Here is a 21,930-nt window from a genome sequence, read left to right on the forward strand (position 1 = left end):
TGATGCAAGATATTTCAGGAGCTTGGTAGTAGGTTTGATATATCTAACTCACACTCGACCAGATATTGCTCATTCGGTGGGAGTAATTTCCAGGTTCATGCATTCTCCATCAAAACATCATCTTGGAGCAGTGAAAAGAGTCATGTGCTATATTGCTAGCTCACTTGATTTTGGCTTATGATATAGTCGTGTTGTTAATTTCAAATTGATTGGCTTTACTGACAGCAATTGGACCGAGTGTTTGGATGATCGGAAGAATACAACAAGCTATACATTCAATCTTGGTTCAAGTGCCATCTCTTAGAGCTCAAAAAAACAACCAACAGCAGCTTTGTCATCTTCAGAAAGTGAATATGTAGCTGCAACTTCAGCAGCATGTCAAGCTGTGCGGATGAGAAGAATTCTTGAAGAACTTTGTCATGAACAAAGAGAAGCAACTCAGATTTTCTGTGATAATAAAGCAACAATTTTCACGACTAAAAATCCAGCTTTCCACAGTAGAACCAAGCATATAAGCATTCGTGTTCACTTTATCAAAGATCTTGTAGCTGAAAGGCAAATTGGTTTATTTTACTGCAACACAGAGTAACAAGTTGCAGACATCCTCACTAAGTCTCTTCCTCGTGACAAGCATGTTTATTTCAGGTCTCGACTTGGAGTTTGTAGGTTTGAATTAAGGGGAGGTGCTGAGAATGAATTCAAATCTGGTTAAATTTTTTTAGCAGCTGACTTAGTCTCTTAACAGAGCTGTATTTTTTAAATATCTGTTCCTTGATTTTCTGAGCTGTAGTTCCTCAAATATCTCTCCATTAGTTAAGAGTTTTTAGCTTTTTAGTTTACTGTGTAATCCTATTTATAGACACTTCTTTTTCTTTGGTAATCAAGCAATAAAACCACCACGTACCATATCACAAATTTCCGAAGCACTAGACTCCAATCCCTGACCGACTACTTGCACTCAACCACATACCGATCTCTAACCACCTACTCTGATACCACTTGTTGAATTCTATACAGAGGATTCAATTGTACAAAAATTATTTCATAGTAAACCGAAAATTCACAAAAATATTACAACTCCACTTGCCACTCACAAATGCACACAAGCACTCTTCACTCAATTATTTTGCTTTTTTTTTTTTTTCTTTTTGGAAATTTGGTTTCTTCTATTTATTCATCTTCACACTTATTTTCTACACATACATTTATTGATTTTTGTCTCACTCCACACACTTTCATTTTCTTTGCACACATTAACACACAATTATATGTACTTATATAATTTAGTACAGTGCGTGCTTGTGGACCACAACTTTACTTCTATGCATATGAACTAATAACCACAAAAATAATGGTTAATTCGATATCCCATAAGAAATATCATTGAAAAAAAATCAGGTGTTTAATTAATCTTTTCCATTGGATTTTTTTTTTTAATATACAGGCAATACTTTTCTTGTTCATCTCCCAACGAAATTGATGGAGCAAGATAAAACATTTTCCTCTTCGAAGCTGGTTTTAGATGTTGAGCAACAAATTAAAGAGCTTCTTCCTTCCCTTCCAAAGACCTTGGAAGGGACAATTACTGAGATGGCTTTTTATGAGGGGTTTTGGTGTTTCTCAAATCTTTCTGGAGCTGTAATTTCATTCCAAAGATGCTTTCAAGCTCAAGACACAGATCTTATAATTGCCTCCAATCCAAAATCTGGTACTACTTGGCTCAAAGCTTTGATGTTTTCTATTGTTAATCGAACCCGTTATACCCCTTCTAATACCCCGTTGCTTACTTCAAACCCTCATGATCTAGTACCCTTCCTGGATGCCCATTTATATGCTGAAAACCAAGTTCCTGATCTTACTATTTTTCCATCTCCTCGGCTTTTTTCCACACACTTACCCTGTTCGGGTTTGCCAGAGTCAGTTAAGCAGTCTAAGTGTCCAATTGTTTACATTTGCCGCAATCCTTTTGATTCTGCAGTGTCCCTTTGGCATCACTACCATGAAATGGGACTATACAACAATGGTGAAATGTCTATGGAGGATTTTTTTGATGTGTATTTCGAGGGTGTCAGTTGGTACGGACCTTACTGGGATCATGTGTTAGGATACTGGAAGGAAAGCTTGGAGAAGCCGAATAAGGTGTTGTTTTTGAAGTATGAAGACATGAAGAAAGACATTGTTTCTTGTTTGAAGAGAATAGCGGAGTTCATTGGGTACCCTTTTTCTCGAGAGGAAGATAGAGATGGTGTGATTGAAGAAATTGTGAAGCTATGTAGTTTAAGCAATTTGAAAAATTTAGAGGTGAACATTGAAGGTATGTATTTGGGGAAAGTACCAAATAAGAGCTACTTTAGGAAAGGTAAAGTGGGGGAATGGGTTGATTATCTAAGCCCTTCAAAGAAGAAACATCTTGAGAATGTGATGCAAGAAAAGCTGAGAGGATCTGGTTTGTCTTTTAAACTTTCTATCTAAAATTAATCATGCTCTATACCAGAAGAAGAAGAATGTGAAGAAGAAATATTAATCTTTCAATGCCATGTTGAACTTTGTGTTACAAGATGTATGAGTGTTTTAATTTGATCACTTTCAAGCTATGAGTTTGTAATTTTTTTTCGACTTAATACCTTATTTGTCCCCCAACTAGTGGAAAAAGTTTGATTGAACTTCTGAACTTTTAAAATATTCTCATACACACTCAACTTGCTTAAGATGTCTCCATAGGGTTTTCAAGTTGTTTAAAATGTAATCAATCAGTCACTCAGTCGCAAAGAAGTAAGCTGGAGACGGAAGGTGTTAGACGCACCTTGAATGCTATTACATAATTTAGAGAATAGATTAAAAACCTCATACCCTGACGCTGGTCGGTTAACTTTTTCATGGTACGTGCAACACACCTTCCATCTATGCAGTTTACCTCTTTACAACCGAGTGACTAATTGATTACATTTTAAACAAGTCGAAGAGACTATTAGAATATTTTAAATAAATTGATTGAGTGTCTATTTTAAATAAATTGATGCGAGTCGCGCGGTTTGTTTCTATGACTTATATTTAATCTTTTTAATTTTTTTTAATAATATTCGGGTTTCTTCCCTTTTAAGGTGTTTAAAGGTGTGAACCTAATTGGATGTTCATCCTTGGTTATCCCGGTCCCAATATTATTTAAGAAAGATTTAATACCTCATTTGTCCTCTGAACTTATCTAAAAAGTTTTATTACACCCTTAACTTTCAAAATGTTCTAATAGCTCCTTGAACTTACATAAAATATTCAGTTAGCCTCCTAAACTTGCGTAAAATATAATCAATTAATTACTCGTTTATAAAAAAAGTAAGTGAAACGTGGAAATTATGTTGCACACATCTTAAAAAAGTAAAACGACCAAGGTCGATCAGGATATTTGATTCTAATGTTAGGGAAGAAAAAGTTTTATAGTTAAATAAGTAAAATTTTTTTTTAATATGTTTGAATCTATTTTGTGAATTATGTAAGACATGTGGAACATATCTTCCACATTTAACTTAGTTTTTTTACAACTGAGTGATTAATTGATTACATTTTAATAGAAGTTTAGGGGTTAACTGAGCATTTTACACAAATTCAATGGGCTATCGAGATATTTTGAAAATTCAGGGACCAAAAACAAGTTCAGAATGCAAACGATGTATTTAAGCCTTCAAGAAATTAAGAAAAATGAAGATTTTTAGAAATTTTGAATCCAGAACTGGGGAAATCTATGAAGATATTATTGCTTGCAAATATTTAAACATCCACAAACATAATCATTAAATAAAATCAACACTTAGAGCGGAATTCAATAAGAACTTTATTAATTCAATATCATCAAACAAATCTTAAAATTGGAATTAAGAAAATAAAACATAGAAAATAAAAAATTGACAGACACACATAAGAAAGCATTAGTTTGGCAGACAATTCCATTCATGTCCACAACCCAAACTTAAAAGATATTCTGTTATTTTAAGAAAGCTTAAAAGATAAACCAGATCCCTGTAACTTTTCTTCCATCACAGTTTGAAGTTTTAGCTTCATTGCAGGGCTTAGAAGACTAACCCCATTCCCCACCTCTCCATTCCTGAAGAATGCCTTGTTTGGGTGTTTTGATAAATAAGTTCCACTCTTATTCACCTCTAAATCTTTCAATGTCCCCAAACTACACAACTTTGCAATTTCTTCAATAGCACCATTTCTCTCTTCCTCTTCAGAAAACGGGTACCCAGTAAACTCTGCTATTCTCTTCAAACAAGGAACAATGTCTTCTTTCATGTCTTCATACTTAATAAACAATACCTTATCCGGCCTCTCCAAGCTCGCCTTCCAATACCCTAACACATGATCCCAATAGGGTCCGAACGGACTTATTCCTTTGAAGAACAGCTCGAAAAACTCCTCCATACTCAATTGAGCATCATGTTTGTGCGTAAATGCATTGCTGAAATGGCAAAGAGAGACTACAGTGTCAAAAGGGTTGCGACAAACGTAAATAATTCGACAGTTAGAGTCCTTAATTGAGTCAGATAATGCTGCATAAGGGGTGTGCATAGCAAAAAGCCTAGGAGATGGAATGCCGGAAAGATCAGGAAGTTGGTTTTGAGTAAAGAGATGGAAGTCAAGAAAGGGAACAAGATCATGCGGGTTTGAAGTAAGCAAAGGGGTGTTAGAAGGGGTATAACTGGTTCGGTTAACAATGGAAAAGCTCAGAGCCTTAAGCCAAGTCGTGCCGGTCTTAGGATTGGAGGCAACAAGAATATCAGTATCTTGAGCTTCAAAGCACTTTTGGAAGGAAATAACACCGCGAATGGGAGACATTCCGGTTGGGCACCAAAAGCCCTGATATAAAGACAACTCAAAGGTAGTCCCCTCAAGTATTTTGGGAAGGGTAGGATAGAGCTCTTCAATTTGTTGGTTCAAATCTTGAGCCATTGAAGAAGTGGTAATTGAGGATGGATAGGAGGTAAGTGAACAATTAGTAGGATTTATGATGGATGATATACAGAGTATTGTTTGGGTGTCTCTATATATAACACTTAAATACAAAAAAGAATATCAAACAGTCAATTTGGACTGCACAAAGTGTCATTATTGGCTGCTGGTTTATGGTATAAACTAATACATAGATGAGTTTGAATTCAATTTAATATACCAAACGGATGAAATCTGCAGATGTTAGTACTTTTCTAACTATTTTGACTTTTCCTAAATCCATTTGCTAATAAGTTTTTAAGCTGCTTTGGGTATAATATAAATTTATCATGACCTATGCCAAATTGATGCAAATATATATTAAAGTAAAAAATGAATCCCTCAGTTACATATATTCAACATTAATTAACAAACTTATGTTTCTATTTGTTTTGAAATAAGTAGAAGTTTGAAGGAACTTTCCAAAAACAAAAATATTCTTTAATCCCATTTGCTATAAATTTGAGCTAATTTGGATTTATACATGCAACTAGATAGATCCGTCTAATATACAATTATATTACAGGTATAAGGTTTCTTTTTAATTTTTCTCGGTTAAATTTCTAGTTTTTATACAAGAAATAACTATCTATTTTTTTAATTTTTACATCTGTTACTATAAACAAAGGTAAATATCATAAAATATTGTTAAAAGTATATTGGTAACATATAACAATGAATAAATTAAAAAATCTAAGAGAGTTCTAGGGTTATTTTAAATTCTAGAGGCTTATACTGGACCTTTTTTTTTTGCTATTTCGTCTTGATTGTGAGTTGCAGATTTATATAGGTAGGAGCTGGAGACTCACACTTAGCTCAACTTATATCTCCTCCAGAAAGAAATTTATCTTAAGGATCATCAGGATTCACTGGTTAGCCGTGGGTGATCAGAATATAAATTTTTTCATTGGACGGCCTCTGCTAGGAAGCCTTTCACTGGTATAAATGCCCTGAACATAGATCGAGTTTTATCTACCACTACGGAGGTTCATTCAGATCACATTGTTATACTGCTCTATTTTAATTCGTGATTACACATGTACACCAAACTAATTAATCACCGTTTAGTATTTGATGATGATAATAATATATTGGTTCGATATCCTGAGGCTAATGAGATTCACAAGGTTATCTTTGAAATGAGTACGGGAAGTGCACCAGATCCTGATGGCTTCATGGGTTGCTTCTATCAAAATTTCTAGACTATTGTTGGTTCTAAAGTTTGTAGAATGGTCTAATGGTTCTTTAATCACAGTATTATTACACCTGGACTCAACTCTAATCTAATGGTTTTGGTTTTGAAGGTCAAGGGGGCTTTGAATATTGAGCAGTCCAAACGAATCGTTATGAGAAATTTTAGCTTCAAGGTTAACTCTAAAATCTTAGTGGACGGATTGGCCCAGGTCATACCGAAAATTGACTCTAACAATCAATTCGGGTTCATTAAAGGTCACATTATTCATCAATATATCTTTATTGCCTTTGAGGGTACCAAGATGTTGAATGAGAATTTCGGGGGGAATTTGGCCATGAAAATTGATATAAAAAGGCTTTCGACACTCTTGACTGGAATTTTCCACTTAATGTTCTGAACGCATTTCGGGTTTCGCTCAAATTTAGGGATTAGATTTTAGGCATTTTTTCCTATGCTAGAATCTCCATTATGACGGGCTCTGCTTTTTGTGGTTATTTTACTTGTTCAAGAGGTCTCCGACAAAGGGACCCTCTATCCCCTATTCTCTTTGGGATCGCAGATGATTTGCTTAGTTGTTGGCTTACTGGTTTAGTGTCCTGAGGTTCTATTGCTCCTATGGCTTTCACGGGGACTTTTTTTTCCCAACCATACTCTATACAGTTTTTGGGGCTACTACTTCCACTAGCGTCTAGGCCATCGTTGAGGATTTTAAATTTTACGACGTTCTCTCTAGCCATTTGGTTATTTGGCATAAATCAAATATGTTTTTTGGCAATGATGCAGACATCTCTACCACCAATGCAACAAAGGGAGCAGAAACCACAGATGGGGCAAATCAGTGTGGCACGTCGAGCCAGATGTCACACAGCGTGCCACATAAGGATAAAAAAAATATAGTTCGAGTTTGGAGCATTATCATATGCAAACTTTAGAAACTCTTATAAGCATATCCTAAACTGTAGTGTCCTATCAGCCACCATCCATGATTTATCCATCTTGAACAAATATAAATTTATAATCACTTTTATTCTGACTAATAACTAACAATTTTGTATACAAACAATCAACAATAAACACATACATTAAAAACAACATACAACAAATAAACCCGATATCTAAATATATATGCAAGACTATAAACCCAGCATCAAAAGTACATGAAAGAATCATCATATATATCCAAGACGAAAACCAGTATAAAAAACCAGCTAAACATTACAAATAAATAGATATTCTAAAATGAGATATAACCCTTATTTCAGAATGAAGATACCTAAAATTAAGGAACCAAACTTCAAACTATAGAATGAATATGTAGTGGAAGAGGTAACAACTAACATGCAGAGAGTATATTCATTTCAAGAACTTAACATTTGAACATAGTGTAATGACTTAAATAAACTCTAATAAAAACCTAACCGAGATGACGGCTTCATGAGGTTGAAGACGATTCACAAGATGTAGATGATAATGGAGAAGACATTGTTGTGTTTAGGGTTTACAAAGGTAAGCTCGATGAAGAAGATGATTGAAAGAATGAGTTTATTCAGAAATGCCCTTATATATCCCTTTTTTTAAGCGTGCAACGAATATCACACTTTTTGTTCCCACCCGAAACTAATATTTGGTTGCCGCTTTTTTGATTTTCAGTTAACAATGACAGTCATTTATACACATTGTCATCTGATGGGTAAGTAACTTTTCAATCAAAATCGTGTTTTGTTGAGAAGACAGACGACTGTCATCGTAACGTCACTTGTGAATTGAGCATGTTTTCAATAAATTTATGTCATATATCTTTTGTCATGTGAAAGAGAAAATGGCAGAATGTGTTGATGAAGTTGTTATTCTAAATTAACTAAAACTTTAATTTGGCTACTGCATTCTTAAAATTTTGACACTTTCCAAAAATAAATCGTATTTCGAGGAGGGGATTAATGAGGTTCGAGATATTTCGGAAAGATTCTTTATAAGCAAAATCGGTAAATATATAAAGCCTTAAAGCAAATATTAATTTGTACAAAATATGATTTGTACAACCTAGAAAGATGTAATAATGAGACGTAGTGCTTCTAGCAATTTTCTCCTCTGCAACAAAACATACTCCATTTTTTTATTGTGTTTTGATTGTGTTGAATACATATATCGAAGTGTATTTTTTTACACAGGGTTGACCCCAGTTTTACTTTGCGGGTGTTGTTTCTGCTAAATTTTCGATAGAAAATTCCTCTAAAACGTCGCAAGTTTAATTTTGATGTATTTTGTAGTTTATTTTAAAAAAAAAAGTATCCTTTTAGATATTACATGTATCCATGCTATGCTTTTTTTACAACCAATGCTCGTCGATCAAAGAAATTGCAAAAAAAGCTTATGATCGTGCTCATCTACCAATATGATTGTTGAACAAGAAGTTGTGGTAAAAAAAAAGCATGTCTAAAAGATTTGTTAAAGGGACATTTAAAAAAAAGAAATTTTTACTTGCGACGTCGCAAATGATGTTTTGTTTATTAAATAATTTGTATGTGCAATTCGACTTGTGTTATGATTGTCTTGAATATCTATAGGAGTTTATTTTTACGTAGGGTTAATCCAGGGATATCTGTTTTACAAGGAACATTTTGTCGAATTTTTAAAAAATTCCTGTACAAAAACGCAAGTTTATGTTTGATATATTTTTTTACTTTATTAAAAAAAACTATTTATCCTTTTAGATAGTACCTACATATGTTATGTTTTTTTTTTTTTTGCAGTGTTAGTCGTCGAGTAGACAAATTACTCGATGAGCACCGAACAATTTTCTTGCTGCACATGCAATAGTAGTAAACAAATTGTATCTAAAAGATTTGTTGCTTAAAAAAAAGAAACTCTAGTTGCAAAGTGCCTTCATCAGAAATGTCACAAATAATATGTTACTTGCGACGTGTTTTTTTACAGTGTGACACAAATAACATATAGGTCCATTTGTGACGTCCTTGTAGAAAGAACATTGCAAATGATATGTCATGTGCGATGCTCATTCCTAAAGCAGGTCGCAAATGGCATAAGTCATTTGTGTCACAATACGGGTCGCTGGCTTTTGCAATGCTAAAAGCAAATGGCAAATGGCCTTAAAAGTATGATGATAATGAGCTTTTTTCAATTAGCATCGCAAATAGCCCTAAAAGTACTATGTTGATGACACACTTATTATGATGGCATGATCCTTACTATTTTTTTTCAGCTCTTCGATATTTATGGCATATCATGAAGGAAGCATATTCTCTTAGCAATAGTGGTTCGCGGCACTCTAATTTGGAGCTTCAAATTATTGCTCATCTTCTTTCCTCATGTAGATGTCCAAGAGTTCCCTTCGTGGTGGAAGTAAGATGGTAGCATCCTCTTCCTGTATGGATGAAGATTAACATAAACAAGTCTGCTATAGAGGCTCCAACCTAAAAGCACGGACTCTTACCCGGGGTCGCCATGGCCGAGTCGGACACACCGGACGCGGGGACACTGTACGGCCGGACATGACAGCGACACAGTCGGAAAGTTGGACACGGCGGGGGACACGGGGGGACTCGAATGGGGACTCAGCTGGGGTAAAAAAGTTAAAGATTAGGGTTTTTAAAAAAAATTATAAAATTTAAGGATCAATTATACATTTTACCAACAAAACCTAAATTAGAACTCACTGATGTATCGTACGAATTAAATTAGGTATTCTTTCTCTCCTTCCTTCCTTGCACAAATCGTGATTCTCCTGCAAATCACAAAATCACGATTCCATCTCCTTCAACATCACGATTCCATCTTCCTGTGCAAATCAACATCATCTCCTTCCTGCGCAAATCAACATCAGAAACAATTCCTTCTCTCATGGGTTCTTACATGCGCAATTCTTCTCCTGTTCTTCTCCAGGGATTCTGATTTTCCTTTTTCTGGGATAAACATAAACCATTCCTTCTCCTGGGTGGGATATTCAAATTTCATAGTTCTTTTGGGGTTCTTCATCTCCCTTCCCTCCCTTCTAATTTCATACTTCTTTACTCACTAATGGCTTCTTCTTCTTCAACCAGCAATACAAATTCTGCCAGTGTTTCTTCTTCTGCTACAATAGGAGAAAACACTTCAACATCTACTGAATTCCTATTATGGAATCATGTTAGAGTGATTGATAGAATTCTTGACAAAATGGGAGGAAATGTGAAGTTTGAATGTAAATATTGTGTGAAGTAGTTTACTGGTTCTTTATCCTGAATCAAAGCTCATTTGTTGAAGATCAAAGGACAAAGGATTCAAGCTTGTTTTGTAATAAACAAAGACAGTTATCTTCAAGTGCAAAAAGAAGTGGAAGAAGAAGCAGCTGCAAAGGCCCAAGTAAAACCACATCCCTTCGCACTTCCTAATTCTTGAAGTAGTGGTTCATATACGAGCAGCATGGGTGGTACTGCTGGAACAGGCTCCTTTAAGGTGGACGAATTGAAACCATTTGATCAACGGAAAAGGAAGGCATCGATTATAAATCCTTTGGAGAAGTTAGCAAATAACGAACGAGTTGATCAACTACACAGTGAAATTGCAAGAATGGTTTATTCTGTCGGGCTGCCTTTTCATCTTACGAGGAACCCATACTTTGTGAGTTCATATACAATGGCTGCAAATCAAAGTATAATTGGATATTTGCAACCAGGATAAAATAGGCTGAGGACTACATTATTGCAAAAATAAAGAGCGGCTATTGAAAGGAAGTTGATGCCAACTAAAAGCAAATGGGTGGAGAATGGTTAGAGCTTGGTTAGTGATGGATGGACGGATCCTCAAAGAAGGCCAATTATCAACTTCATGGCTACATCACAAAGTGGACCTATGTTTTTGAAAGCTGTGAATTGCGAAGTGTTGGAAATTAGGCTAAGGTATAGCAGCGGAAATATAAAAAGTTTAACCTATTTTCATTAACCCTAGGATCCGTTAATCGTTATTTCATATAAAGAGGGATAAGAAGAATTACCTTTTGATGATCAATCTACCGTTGTTAATGAAGTGCCCACAACTCTTCTCCGAGTTTCCAAACACGAAATAAAACACGGGAAGATTGAAGGAAATTAAGGCTAAGGTATAGCAGCGGAAATATAAAAATTTTAGTCTACTTCCTTTTAACCATAGGATCCGTTAATCGTTATTTCATATAGAGAGGGATAAGAAGAAATACCTTTCGATGATCAATCTACCGTTGCAAACGAAGGGCCCACAACTTCAAAGGAGATGTAAACTGTTTACCAATTTACCCCTATCCGAAACAGACCTTCCAGACCTCCGAACGACAATCCCTTCGGTGGAAACGTGGAAGAATATGCCTAGAAGCTACTGTCCAAATATCGCGATGATCCGACGGTTCAATCTCCGGGAATCCGCGAAATAGTGAACTGACCTGATGTAGGCGAAGAAAAACGAATTTCTCCCTTTTGATTGTTTTTCTTTCTTTCGTGAACACGGTGAGATTAAGTTAGAATCAACTCTTATGAGATGCAACCAAATTAGATTGCCTCTAATTAACCAACACAAGATCAAAGAGAAAAGGAGATGGATGAGATTAATCAATTGACGGAAGCCGTATGAATTCTTGTCCACGAACTAGGGGATGCGAATTCAATCTCTCTCACTTAATGTAGGTTTCGAAAATCACAATAAGGGGAGGGGATTAGCGTAGTCGAAATTCTCATAGGGAAGGGGTATATATAGTCGCTTGTATCTAAACCCTAGTTAGATAGGAATAGGTTACTTAATAGGAATTCCATTCGGAATAGGATTCCTAATTATTATCTTATAATATATCAAATACATTTAGGATAATAATAAATAACCTAATTGGATAATAATAGGAGTATTTTAATCTAATTAAAACTCCTAACTTAATTATCTCTTAATTAATTTAATTCACAAACCTAATCAAATTAGGATTAATGGAATTAAAATAATTCCTTATTTACTATATATAAATTTCGGCCCCCTCTATATAAATGGGCCTTACTGGGCTCAATTGGGCTTCCATCTATTAATCATATCCATCTCTCTTTTGGTTCCAAGTCTTATGTGTGATCCATTAGGTTCTTACTACTTCTGGCCGTATGCAACTATTAAATTAATTTCTTTAAGAATTATATTTAATCCTTGCATAACGGAATGATGTACTAAGTATGTTATAGGCAAGTCTGTAATCATTCCCCCAGAGTCCGTTAAGAAGACAGGTTGATTCTGTCGTTAACCCTTCCGTATTAGTTACAGTATAATTCGATCCTTTATCAACTACATCCTTGAACTGAATCTTATGACTATGGGTGATGTCAAGTCATATATAGCGAGACGTTCATTTTACTTGTACAAGCCGAGTCAACTCAAATAGATAGGTTAAGTGAAATCTGTATTTCTACTCTTAAGCTATCACCTTGCAAGGATTTAGAGTCGAGTCTTCCACAAGCGATCCTTGGATGTATCTCCCATTAATCGGGAGTGATAAATGCTCAATCCAATGTATAACTACCCTGATATTACCTCCTGTGACACCCAACCTTTGCAGTTCACACCCCAGAGTCATCTCTGTTAAGGATCGTGGGACCACAAGATCAAAGTCTCACATTCAGTAATTAAGGATGATCAATTAACATTCCTTTGAGTCTGAGGATTAGTTATGCCTATTAATACCAATGAGATGAACAGGTGACAATGATGAATCTACCCATCCTGTTATCTCAAGTCGGATCCCCAATCCTAATGAACGACGTTTCATCGGATCTATGTAACTGTCCAGATATCTATATATGTGAAGCTTGTGAGATCAGCTTTCTGTCGGACAGAAGACATTGTTACATACAAGTCTCAACAGTGATATATCAATCTTAAACATATCACTTGACTTGGGGTGGTTTTAAGTTTATTAGTTTATTATAAAGTTTTGTCTCACTTCATGCTTGTATGAACACTTTATAATCACTTTAAACAAACTTACGGATTTCCTTTTATTAGACTTTATTTAGTGCTTAAAAGGGATTGCCTTTATATAGTTATAAAACATATATCTCATTAAAACAAATGATATAAAGAACAATTCATTTACATTAAGTTTGTATCCTGCAACAATTGACTATAGGACACTAAACCCCAACATACTCCCACTTGGACTAAAGCCAATTGTTTCTAAAACTTATCCCAGTAGAAGTTAAATGACGATCATGTACTTTCTGGGTTAAAGGCTTTGTCAACGGATCTGCAACGTTGTCCTCTGTAGGTACTCTTTCTATTCTCATATCTCCTCTAGCCACAATCTCTCTTATGATGTGGTATCGCTTTAGGTAGTGCTTGGATGCATTATGAGACCGTGGTTCCTTTGCTTGCGCAATGGCTCCATTGTTATCACAGTACAGAGTAATGGGATTGACAATGTCAGGCACCACTCCTAGTTCTGTAATGAACTTTCTAATCCAAACTGCTTCCTTTGCTGCTTCCACAGCAGCGATGTACTCTGACTCGGTCGTAGAGAAAGCTACGCTTCCTTGCTTGGAACTTTTCCAACTGACCGCGCCCCCATTCAAGATAAACAGGTATCCTGATTGGGATTTAAAATCATTATCATCTGTGAGATGACTAGCGTCTGAAAATCCTTCAATTTTCAGATCTACTTCTCCGTACACTAGGAACATATCTTTAGTCCTTCTCAAGTACTTAAGAATGTTCTTGACGGCAATCCAATGCTCGTCTCCCGGATTCCCTTGGTAACGACTCGTTACAGATAACGCGAACGCTACGTCAGGTCTAGTGCATAGCATAGCATACATAATCGAACCGATCGCGCTGGCATACGGGACTACAGTCATGCGTCGTTTGTCATCATCAGTTTTAGGACATTGATGATTGTTTAACTTTACTCCATATACCATGGGTAAGTTACCTCGTTTCGATTCAAGCATGCTAAACCGATTTAGCACCTTTTCAATGTATGTAGCCTGTGAAAGACCAAGCAGTCTACGCGATCTATCCCTGTAGATCTTTATACCAAGTATATAGGCTGCTTCACCAAGGTCTTTCATTGAGAAGTTACCGGATAACCATACTTTCACCGATTGTAATAGAGCAATGTCATTTCCCATTAACAGTATATCGTCCATATATAGTATGAGAAATGCTATAAAGCTCCCACTTGCTTTCTTGTAAATGCAAGCTTCTTCGCAATTTTGTTCGAAACCAAATTGTTTTATGGTTTCGTCAAAACGCTTGTTCCAGCTTCTAGATGCTTGCTGGAGTCCATAAATGGATCTCTGAAGTTTGCAAACTTTATTTGCATCCTTTGATATGAAACCTTCAGGCTGCATCATGTATACATCCTTAAGCCGGTTTCCATTTAGGAAAGCTGTTTTCACATCCATTTGCCAAATCTCATAATCAAAATGAGCGGAAATTGCAAGCATGATTCTGATTGATTTGGACATAGCCACAGGAGAGAAAGTTTCGTCATAATCAATTCCTTGCTTCTGACGATATCCTTTCGCTACTAACCTAGCTTTGTAGGTGCTAACCTTTCCATCCATGTCAGTCTTCTTTTTGAAGATCCACCTGCACCAATGGGAATTATCCCTTTGAGTGGATCAACCAAAGTCCACACTTGGTTAGTATACATGGAATCCATTTCAGAATCCATGGCCTCAAGCCATGCTTTAGAATCTGGACTAGTAAGAGCCTCTTCGTAGTTTTCGGATTCGTCGTCTAACACGGGAACCTCGTTATCATCTCCCACTAGAAAACCATATCTAACTGGGAGTTCACGAACTCTTCGTGATCTACGAATAGGTGCCACTGGAGTCTCATCTAATGGGACTTCTTCGGGTACCTCAACCGCTTCTGTTGTTTCAGTCGGTGTTTCTTCCTCTTGAACTTCGTCGAGTTCAATCACGCTTCCCTTTTGTGTTTCTTCGAGAAACTCTTTCTCTAAGAAGGTTGCGTGCTTGGATACTATTACTTTCTGATCATCTGGATGATAGAAGTAATACCCTATGGTTTCCCTGGGATATCCAATGAAGAAACATTTATCAGATTTAGAATCTAATTTGTCGGACGCAATGCGTTTGACATATGCTGAACAACCCCATACTCTCATAAACGAGAACACGGGTTTCTTACCAACGAACAATTCATATGGTGTGGAACTAGCGGATTTAGTTGGTACTCGGTTCAGGGTGAAGATGGCAGTTTCTAAGGCATAGCCCCAGAACGTCTTTGGAAGTAAGGCCATGCTCATCATGGATCGTACCATATCTAATAGGGTACGGTTTCTCCTCTCGGATACACCATTGTGTTGTGGTGTATAGGGAGGTGTCCATTGTGAGCATATCCCACATTCAGTTAGATAATTCAGAAAATCATCAGAAAGATATTCGCCACCTCGATCAGATCGAAGCGTCTTTATTTTCTTTCCTAATTGATTTTCCACTTCATTTTTGAAGCATTTGAACTTGTTAAAGGCTTCTGATTTGTGCCTCATCAAGTAGATATAACCATATCGAGTATGGTCATCTATGAAGCTAACGAAGTATCTGAATCCTTGTCACGTCCGTCTTATCTGATCTTCTTTTAGGTCGGGTTTGACAATCCTCCTCTTGCTTGGACTGACATAGGACCGTATACATCTGAATGAATGAGTCCTAGAGTGTCTGATACACGCTCACCTTTATTGCTAAAGGGTGTCTTTGTCATTTTACCTTTGAAACATGATTCACATGTTTCCAATGATTCAGGATCAATTGGATCTATAAGCCCATCTGAATGTAGCTTTAGCATGCGTCTCTTGTTTATATGACAATGCCACAAGTAAGTTGAATTATCTAGCTTATGTCTTTTGGTATCAATTGCGAAAACAGAAATCAACACATAAATCCCATTTTGTGATATTCCTGAGAAATAGAAAATCGAATCTCTATAAAAATTCCAATGTTTGTTCTTTATAGAACATACCATATGTTGGAGTACCGGCTTTTCCCTTCTGGAGGGTAGCTCGGTACAAAGAACAATTTCTCTTCCAATGCCCCACGTCACCATAATAGTGGCACTTTCTTTTGGGCTTCTTCACTTCCTTTCCCTTAACTTTAGTGGGCATGGCTTTCTTACCTTTCTTGGGATGTTTAGGATTGGGAGAATTCTCTTTCCTCTTCTTTGATCCCTCTATGACAAGAGCCGGTATAGCCTTGTCTTTCTGAATATTGGGCTCAACTGACTTGAGCATATTTGCAAGCTCTTCAAGAGAGGTTTGCAAGTCATTCATCTGATAGTTCATGATGAACTATGAATAACTCTTTGGGAGGGATTGAAGAATTAAGTCTACACTTAGTTCGTTATCCATCGCGAATCCAATACTAGAAAGTTTGGTAATGTAGCCAATCATCTTGACACAATGTGTCATTACAAATGTGCCCTCTTGCATCTTGCAACGATATAGCAACTTGGATATCTCGTAGCGTTCGCACCTGGTCTATTTCCCAAACAGTTCCTTTAGGTGCACGATGATGGAACGGGCATAGTTGCCTTTTTTTTAATTCCGATGTCATCGATGCAAGTATGATGCATCCGGCATGATCGTCATCAGCCTTGTGCTTCTGGTAAGCATCGATTTTCTCGATGGGAGCATCATCCTCAGGGATAGGGGGTATCGATGTATCAAATACATACCCTATTTTATCGAACTTCAAAACAATTTTGAGGTTGCGATACCAGTCGGTGAAGTTTGAACTATTCAAATTGTTATCGGTAAATATATTTTGCAGATTGGTGTTAGTCATGATTTTAAGAGTGTTTAATTAAACTGAGAGTGAGAAAGAGTAAACGTATGTTATTCATTTGCTTTAAAGTATAACAATCTAAAATTATAGGCCTTTTAATTTCAGATTGCTCCCACTATTTTGCCAAATTAATAGCCCTCCATATTAATTCGAAGAATTTCACAAATCCTTTAGTGAGCTAGGATCCTAACTCCTGAGATTTCGCCTTGAGTTTGCTCAACAAGCTAGTCTCATTTGTTAGATAGATTCATGTAATCAATCACATCTTGAATGTGACTCCTAGGATATTGGGTTACTAACCACATTAGTAACTAATATGATATTCACATTAATCCCAACCATATTGCCCATTAGTTTATGACAACATGAGTTTGCTCATCCAATTATCATGATCTAATTTAAGTATTACCCCATATTCATGAAAGAATAACTTTCGATAATTCAGGTGTTACCATAAGACCCCGAGCTTCAGTTTGCTCAACAACCCAAAGGCCCCCAGTACTGCCGGCTGAATTATAATATTAGGGAGGGGCAACCGATTTTAATAACTTGCTTATTTACTTAACTTTTTAACGAGGGATTTTATTTAAGTCTCATAATCTAACTTAGTCTTGATTTGCTTTAGCATACATCAGACATACATACATTCACATACATTGGCGTTATGGACATATCATCTAAATTATTCCGTCGAGCCAGAGACGGAATAAAAGGCCAAACCTAAGGAAATACTAACTATTACATATTTCTCTTTAGGTCCTCCGTCTTCTCCATGGCGCCTTGAAATTACATATTAATTTCTATACTACTATAAGAAAACTTCAATTGAATTGAAGGGAATCAGATGAGAGGAGAAATTACAATAGACAGTAGAAAGGCAGGACGCGCAGGCCCTATTTCAAAAATACCAAAAGACTAAAAGAGGGTCCAAATATGTCCATAACTCCAAACATGCATAGACTCAATTAAATAAATTTAATTGGTTGATTACATAACCGGCTTATGTAATATTTAGGTTAATCACATTAACTCGTCAAATTAACTTTCATCCAATTTTACTTCTAATCGTTTTGTATCTTTATATTAATCCTTAGATTAATATAACCATATAAAACGTCGATTATGCATGTCCCAATTATTTTGATTTCCATTCATTTAACACTTTGATTTACAACTTGGTAAAAACAAACTTTTAAACGAATTTTCATTCGATAATCAAAACAGAAAACTATTAATTTCCGAAACATATATATATATCAGATTTTAAAACGGTTTCAAAAACGATTTTCAGAAATAGGAAAAACTATAATAGATTTCCGTTTTATCTTTTAGAATTAATAAAACTAATTTTATTAACCTAACTATAAAACTAATAGATTTTGTTATAATGATTATCAACCGAATTAATTAGGAACATACGCATAATCTATTTTAATTAACAATTAACTAAAATTTATTTATCTTTAGAATTAATTAATCAAACTATTTGTTAATTAATCCTAACCATAAATATTTATTCAATCCTATTGAAAAACTTCTAAATTTTCATATATGAAATAACGGATTTAACGATGGCTCTGATACCACTGAAGGAAATTAAGGCTAAGGTATAGCAGCGGAAATAATTTTAGTCTACTTCCTTTTAACCATAGGATCCGTTAATCGTTATTTCATATAAAGAGGGATAAGAAGAAATACCTTTCGATGATCAATCTACCGTTGCAAACGAAGTGCCCACAACTTCAAAGGAGATGTAAACTGTTTACCAATCTGCCCCTATCTAATTAAAACTCCTAACTTAATTATCTCTTAATTAATTTAATTCACAAACCTAATCAAATTAGGATTAATGGAATTAAAATAATTCCTTATTTACTATATATAAATTTCGGCCCCTCTATATAAATAGGCCTTATTGGGCTCAATTGGGCTTCCATCTATTAATCATATCCATCTCTCTTTTGGTTCCAAGTCTTATGTGTGATCCATTAGGTTCTTACTACTTCTGGCCGTATGCAACTATTAAATTAATTTCTTCAAGAATTATATTTAATCCTTGCATAACAGAATGATGTACTGTGTATGTTATAGGCAAGTCTGTAATCATTTCCTTAGAGTCCATTAAGAAGACAGGTTGATTCTGTCATTAACCCTTCCGTATTAGTTACAGTATAATTCGATCCTTTATCAACTATATCCTTGAACTGAATCTTATGACTATGGGTGATGTCAAGTCACATATAACGAGACGTTCGTTTTACTTGTACAGGCCGAGTCAACTCAAATAGATAGGTTAAGTGAAATCTGTATTTCTACTCTTAAGCTATCACCTTGCAAGGATTTAGAGTCGAGTTTTCCACAAGCGATCCTTGGATGTATCTCCCATTAACCGGGAGTGATAAATGCTCAATCCAATGTATAACTACCCTGACATTACCTCCTGTGACACCCAACCTTTGCAGTTCACACCCCAGAGTCATCTCTGTTAAGGATCGTGGGACCACAGGATCAAAGTCTCACATTCAGTAATTCAGGATGACCAATTAACATTCCTTTGAGTCTGAGGATTAGTTATACCTATTAATACCAATGAGATGAACAGGTGACAAGGATGAATCTACCCATCCTGTTATCTCAAGTCGGATCCCCAATCCTAATGAACGACGTTTCATCGGATCTATGTAACTATCCAGATATCTATATATGTGAAGCTTGTGAGATCAGCTTTCTATCGGACAAAAGACATTGTTACATACAAGTCTCAACAGTGATATATCAATCCTAAACATATCACTTGACTTGGGGTGGTTTTAAGTTTATTAGTTTATTATAAAGTTTTGTCTCACTTCATGCTTGTATGAACACTTTATAATCACTTTAAACAAACTTACGGATTTCCTTTTATTAGACTTTATTTAGTGCTTAAAAGGGATTGCCTTTATATAGTTATAAAACATATATCTCATTAAAACAAATGATATAAAGAACAATTCATTTACATTAAGTTTGTATCCTGCAACAATTGACTATAGGACACTAAACCCCAACAAAGATTAATTTAGAATCAACCGTTGAATAGCAACCAAAGTAGATTGCCTCTAACTAATCAACACAAGATCAATGATAAAAGAAATAGATGAAATCAATTGATCGGAAGGAAGCCGTAGAAAATCTCGTCCTCGAACTGGGGGTGTCAAAATTTTCTCTCCCGGTAGCACTGAGTATTTCGAAAATCACAGTAGGGATTATGCTCTTGGATTTCGAAAAGTTCATAGGGTGGAGTATGTATAATCTCTTGTATCTAATCCCTAGTTAGATAGAATTAGGTTACTGAATAGGAATTCAACTCGGAATAGAATTCCTAATTATTATCTCATTATATATCTAATATATTAAGGATAATAATAATAACAACCTTATTGGATAATAATAGGAGTATTATAATCTAATTAAAACTCCTAACTTATTTATCTCTTAATTAATTTAATTCATAATCCTAATCTAATTAGAATTAATAAAATCAAATTAATTATTCATGTATTTTATCTACATGAATTTCGACCCCCTATGATCCATGGGCCTTATTGGGCTCAATTGGGCTTCCATCAATTAATTAACATCTATCTCTCTTTTAGGTTCCAAGTCTTATGTGTGACCCATTAGGTTCTTATTGCTTCTAGCCGTATGCAACGTTATTAAATAATTTTCAAAGAATTACATTTAATCTTTGCATAACGGAATGATGTTGTTAGACAAGGTGCCGAACGGCCTCGCCCGGGCGGACCGGGGGGTGGACACCTCATGTCGACGTAAGCGGTGATTGGCGCCGAAAGCAGCCAATTGTGGAATCAAGCTGATCGGCAGGACCGGAGCTCGGAGTATGGAAGAGTCGCCACCCACGAATGGGAAAATGAACACTGATCCCTTGCGGGAGACCGGTGAGGGTTCGGGAAACTTAGGTACGAGCCGAGAAGGCTAGCTCCTTTCCGGAGAAAGGCTACTAGGCACCCCGACATCGCTCGGTTATGAACCACCGGCCTCCTACTCAGCGTGTTAGGCGATAATGGACTAATCGCATATTTCTTTAAGTTTAAAATTCATTTGAAACCTTTTCTTTCTCGCTTTGAAACCTGTTTTGAGCATGTCATTAAAAGCCACTTTAGTAAAGAATCACCCATTTTGCATAACTTTAAAATACATAGGAGAGAGAGGGGGATAAGAAAGAGTTGATTTATTCACGGTGTGATTTTATGCCTTAGTTTGTACACTAATTCTAAGCTAACCTCATTCCCCAAAACGAGTTTATTTACATGGTTCGTACCTTAATCGCCGTTGGAACGATTTAGGTACGTTTCAAAACCCCGTTAATGACGTTCACTCGAATCGTCGTTGGAACGACTCGAGCGTTTGAAAACATTGAGCAAATATTTTTAATCTAAAAAATGTGATTAAGCATACAAGTCAATTCATTTTGTACAAAACCATTTAGTTAGGAAAACAATTCAAAACTTCATCATTTACAATGAAAACCATTTTAATGACAAGGCTCGCTTAATCCGTCATTGGAACGAATTAAGGTTTTAAAACATGATGTTTTAGGAAACGATTTAAAGTAATAAGAAAGCCTTTTATTTACATTAGGAACTTATAGAAAACTTAAGTTTAAATAAGCAAATTAAACTCTCTTTTTTATGGTTTATTTTCCCTTTTTCACTCAATTATCCTTTATTTGAACATAATTACAACACTTACTAATTAAACCCAAATTCACCCAACCCAAATACTTTTTAAAACATATACATATATATAGGAAATTCAAAAAAGAGGAAATAAATATACTTATTTATATGAATATACACTATGGCAAAATAATAATAATACTTATATAAAAAAGGTAAAATAATAATGTATATATGAATTAATAAGAAAAAATGGTAGTAAGTATAATAC

The 21,930-nt window shown here is 35.6% G+C and overlaps 2 protein-coding genes across 3 annotated transcripts; one reads left to right on the top strand and one right to left on the bottom strand.

Moving 5' to 3' along the window:
* Nucleotides 1-1,355: 1,355 nt before the first annotated feature.
* Nucleotides 1,356-2,665, top strand: LOC136221877 (cytosolic sulfotransferase 15-like). Of its 2 annotated transcripts, XM_066009349.1 has the most exons (2): nt 1,356-1,708; nt 1,979-2,665. In XM_066009349.1, the coding sequence occupies exons 1-2, from the start codon at nt 1,480-1,482 to the stop codon at nt 2,470-2,472; spliced, it is 723 nt and encodes a 240-aa protein (XP_065865421.1). In that variant the 5' UTR covers nt 1,356-1,479; the 3' UTR covers nt 2,473-2,665. The 2 variants fall into 2 exon arrangements, with proteins under 2 accessions (XP_065865421.1, XP_065865420.1); XM_066009348.1 differs by having other exon boundaries at nt 1,358-2,665.
* A 1,137-nt stretch (nt 2,666-3,802) lies between these two features.
* LOC136223395 (cytosolic sulfotransferase 15-like) lies at nt 3,803-5,008 on the bottom strand. Its single transcript, XM_066011353.1, has one exon. The coding sequence runs from the start codon at nt 4,942-4,944 to the stop codon at nt 3,982-3,984; it is 963 nt and encodes a 320-aa protein (XP_065867425.1). The 5' UTR covers nt 4,945-5,008; the 3' UTR covers nt 3,803-3,981.
* Between the last annotated feature and the right edge of the window lie 16,922 nt (nt 5,009-21,930).

Source organism: Euphorbia lathyris, chromosome 3 (assembly GCF_963576675.1).
Source record: "Euphorbia lathyris chromosome 3, ddEupLath1.1, whole genome shotgun sequence".
NCBI lineage: Eukaryota > Viridiplantae > Streptophyta > Magnoliopsida > Malpighiales > Euphorbiaceae > Euphorbia > Euphorbia lathyris.

What these genes read in the sequence shown, in the direction of transcription:
- LOC136221877 (XM_066009348.1), top strand. Translation starts at nt 1,480, where the DNA reads ATGGAGCAAGATAAAACATTTTCCTCTTCGAAGCTGGTTTTAGATGTT.
- LOC136223395 (XM_066011353.1), bottom strand. Translation starts at nt 4,944, where the DNA reads ATGGCTCAAGATTTGAACCAACAAATTGAAGAGCTCTATCCTACCCTT.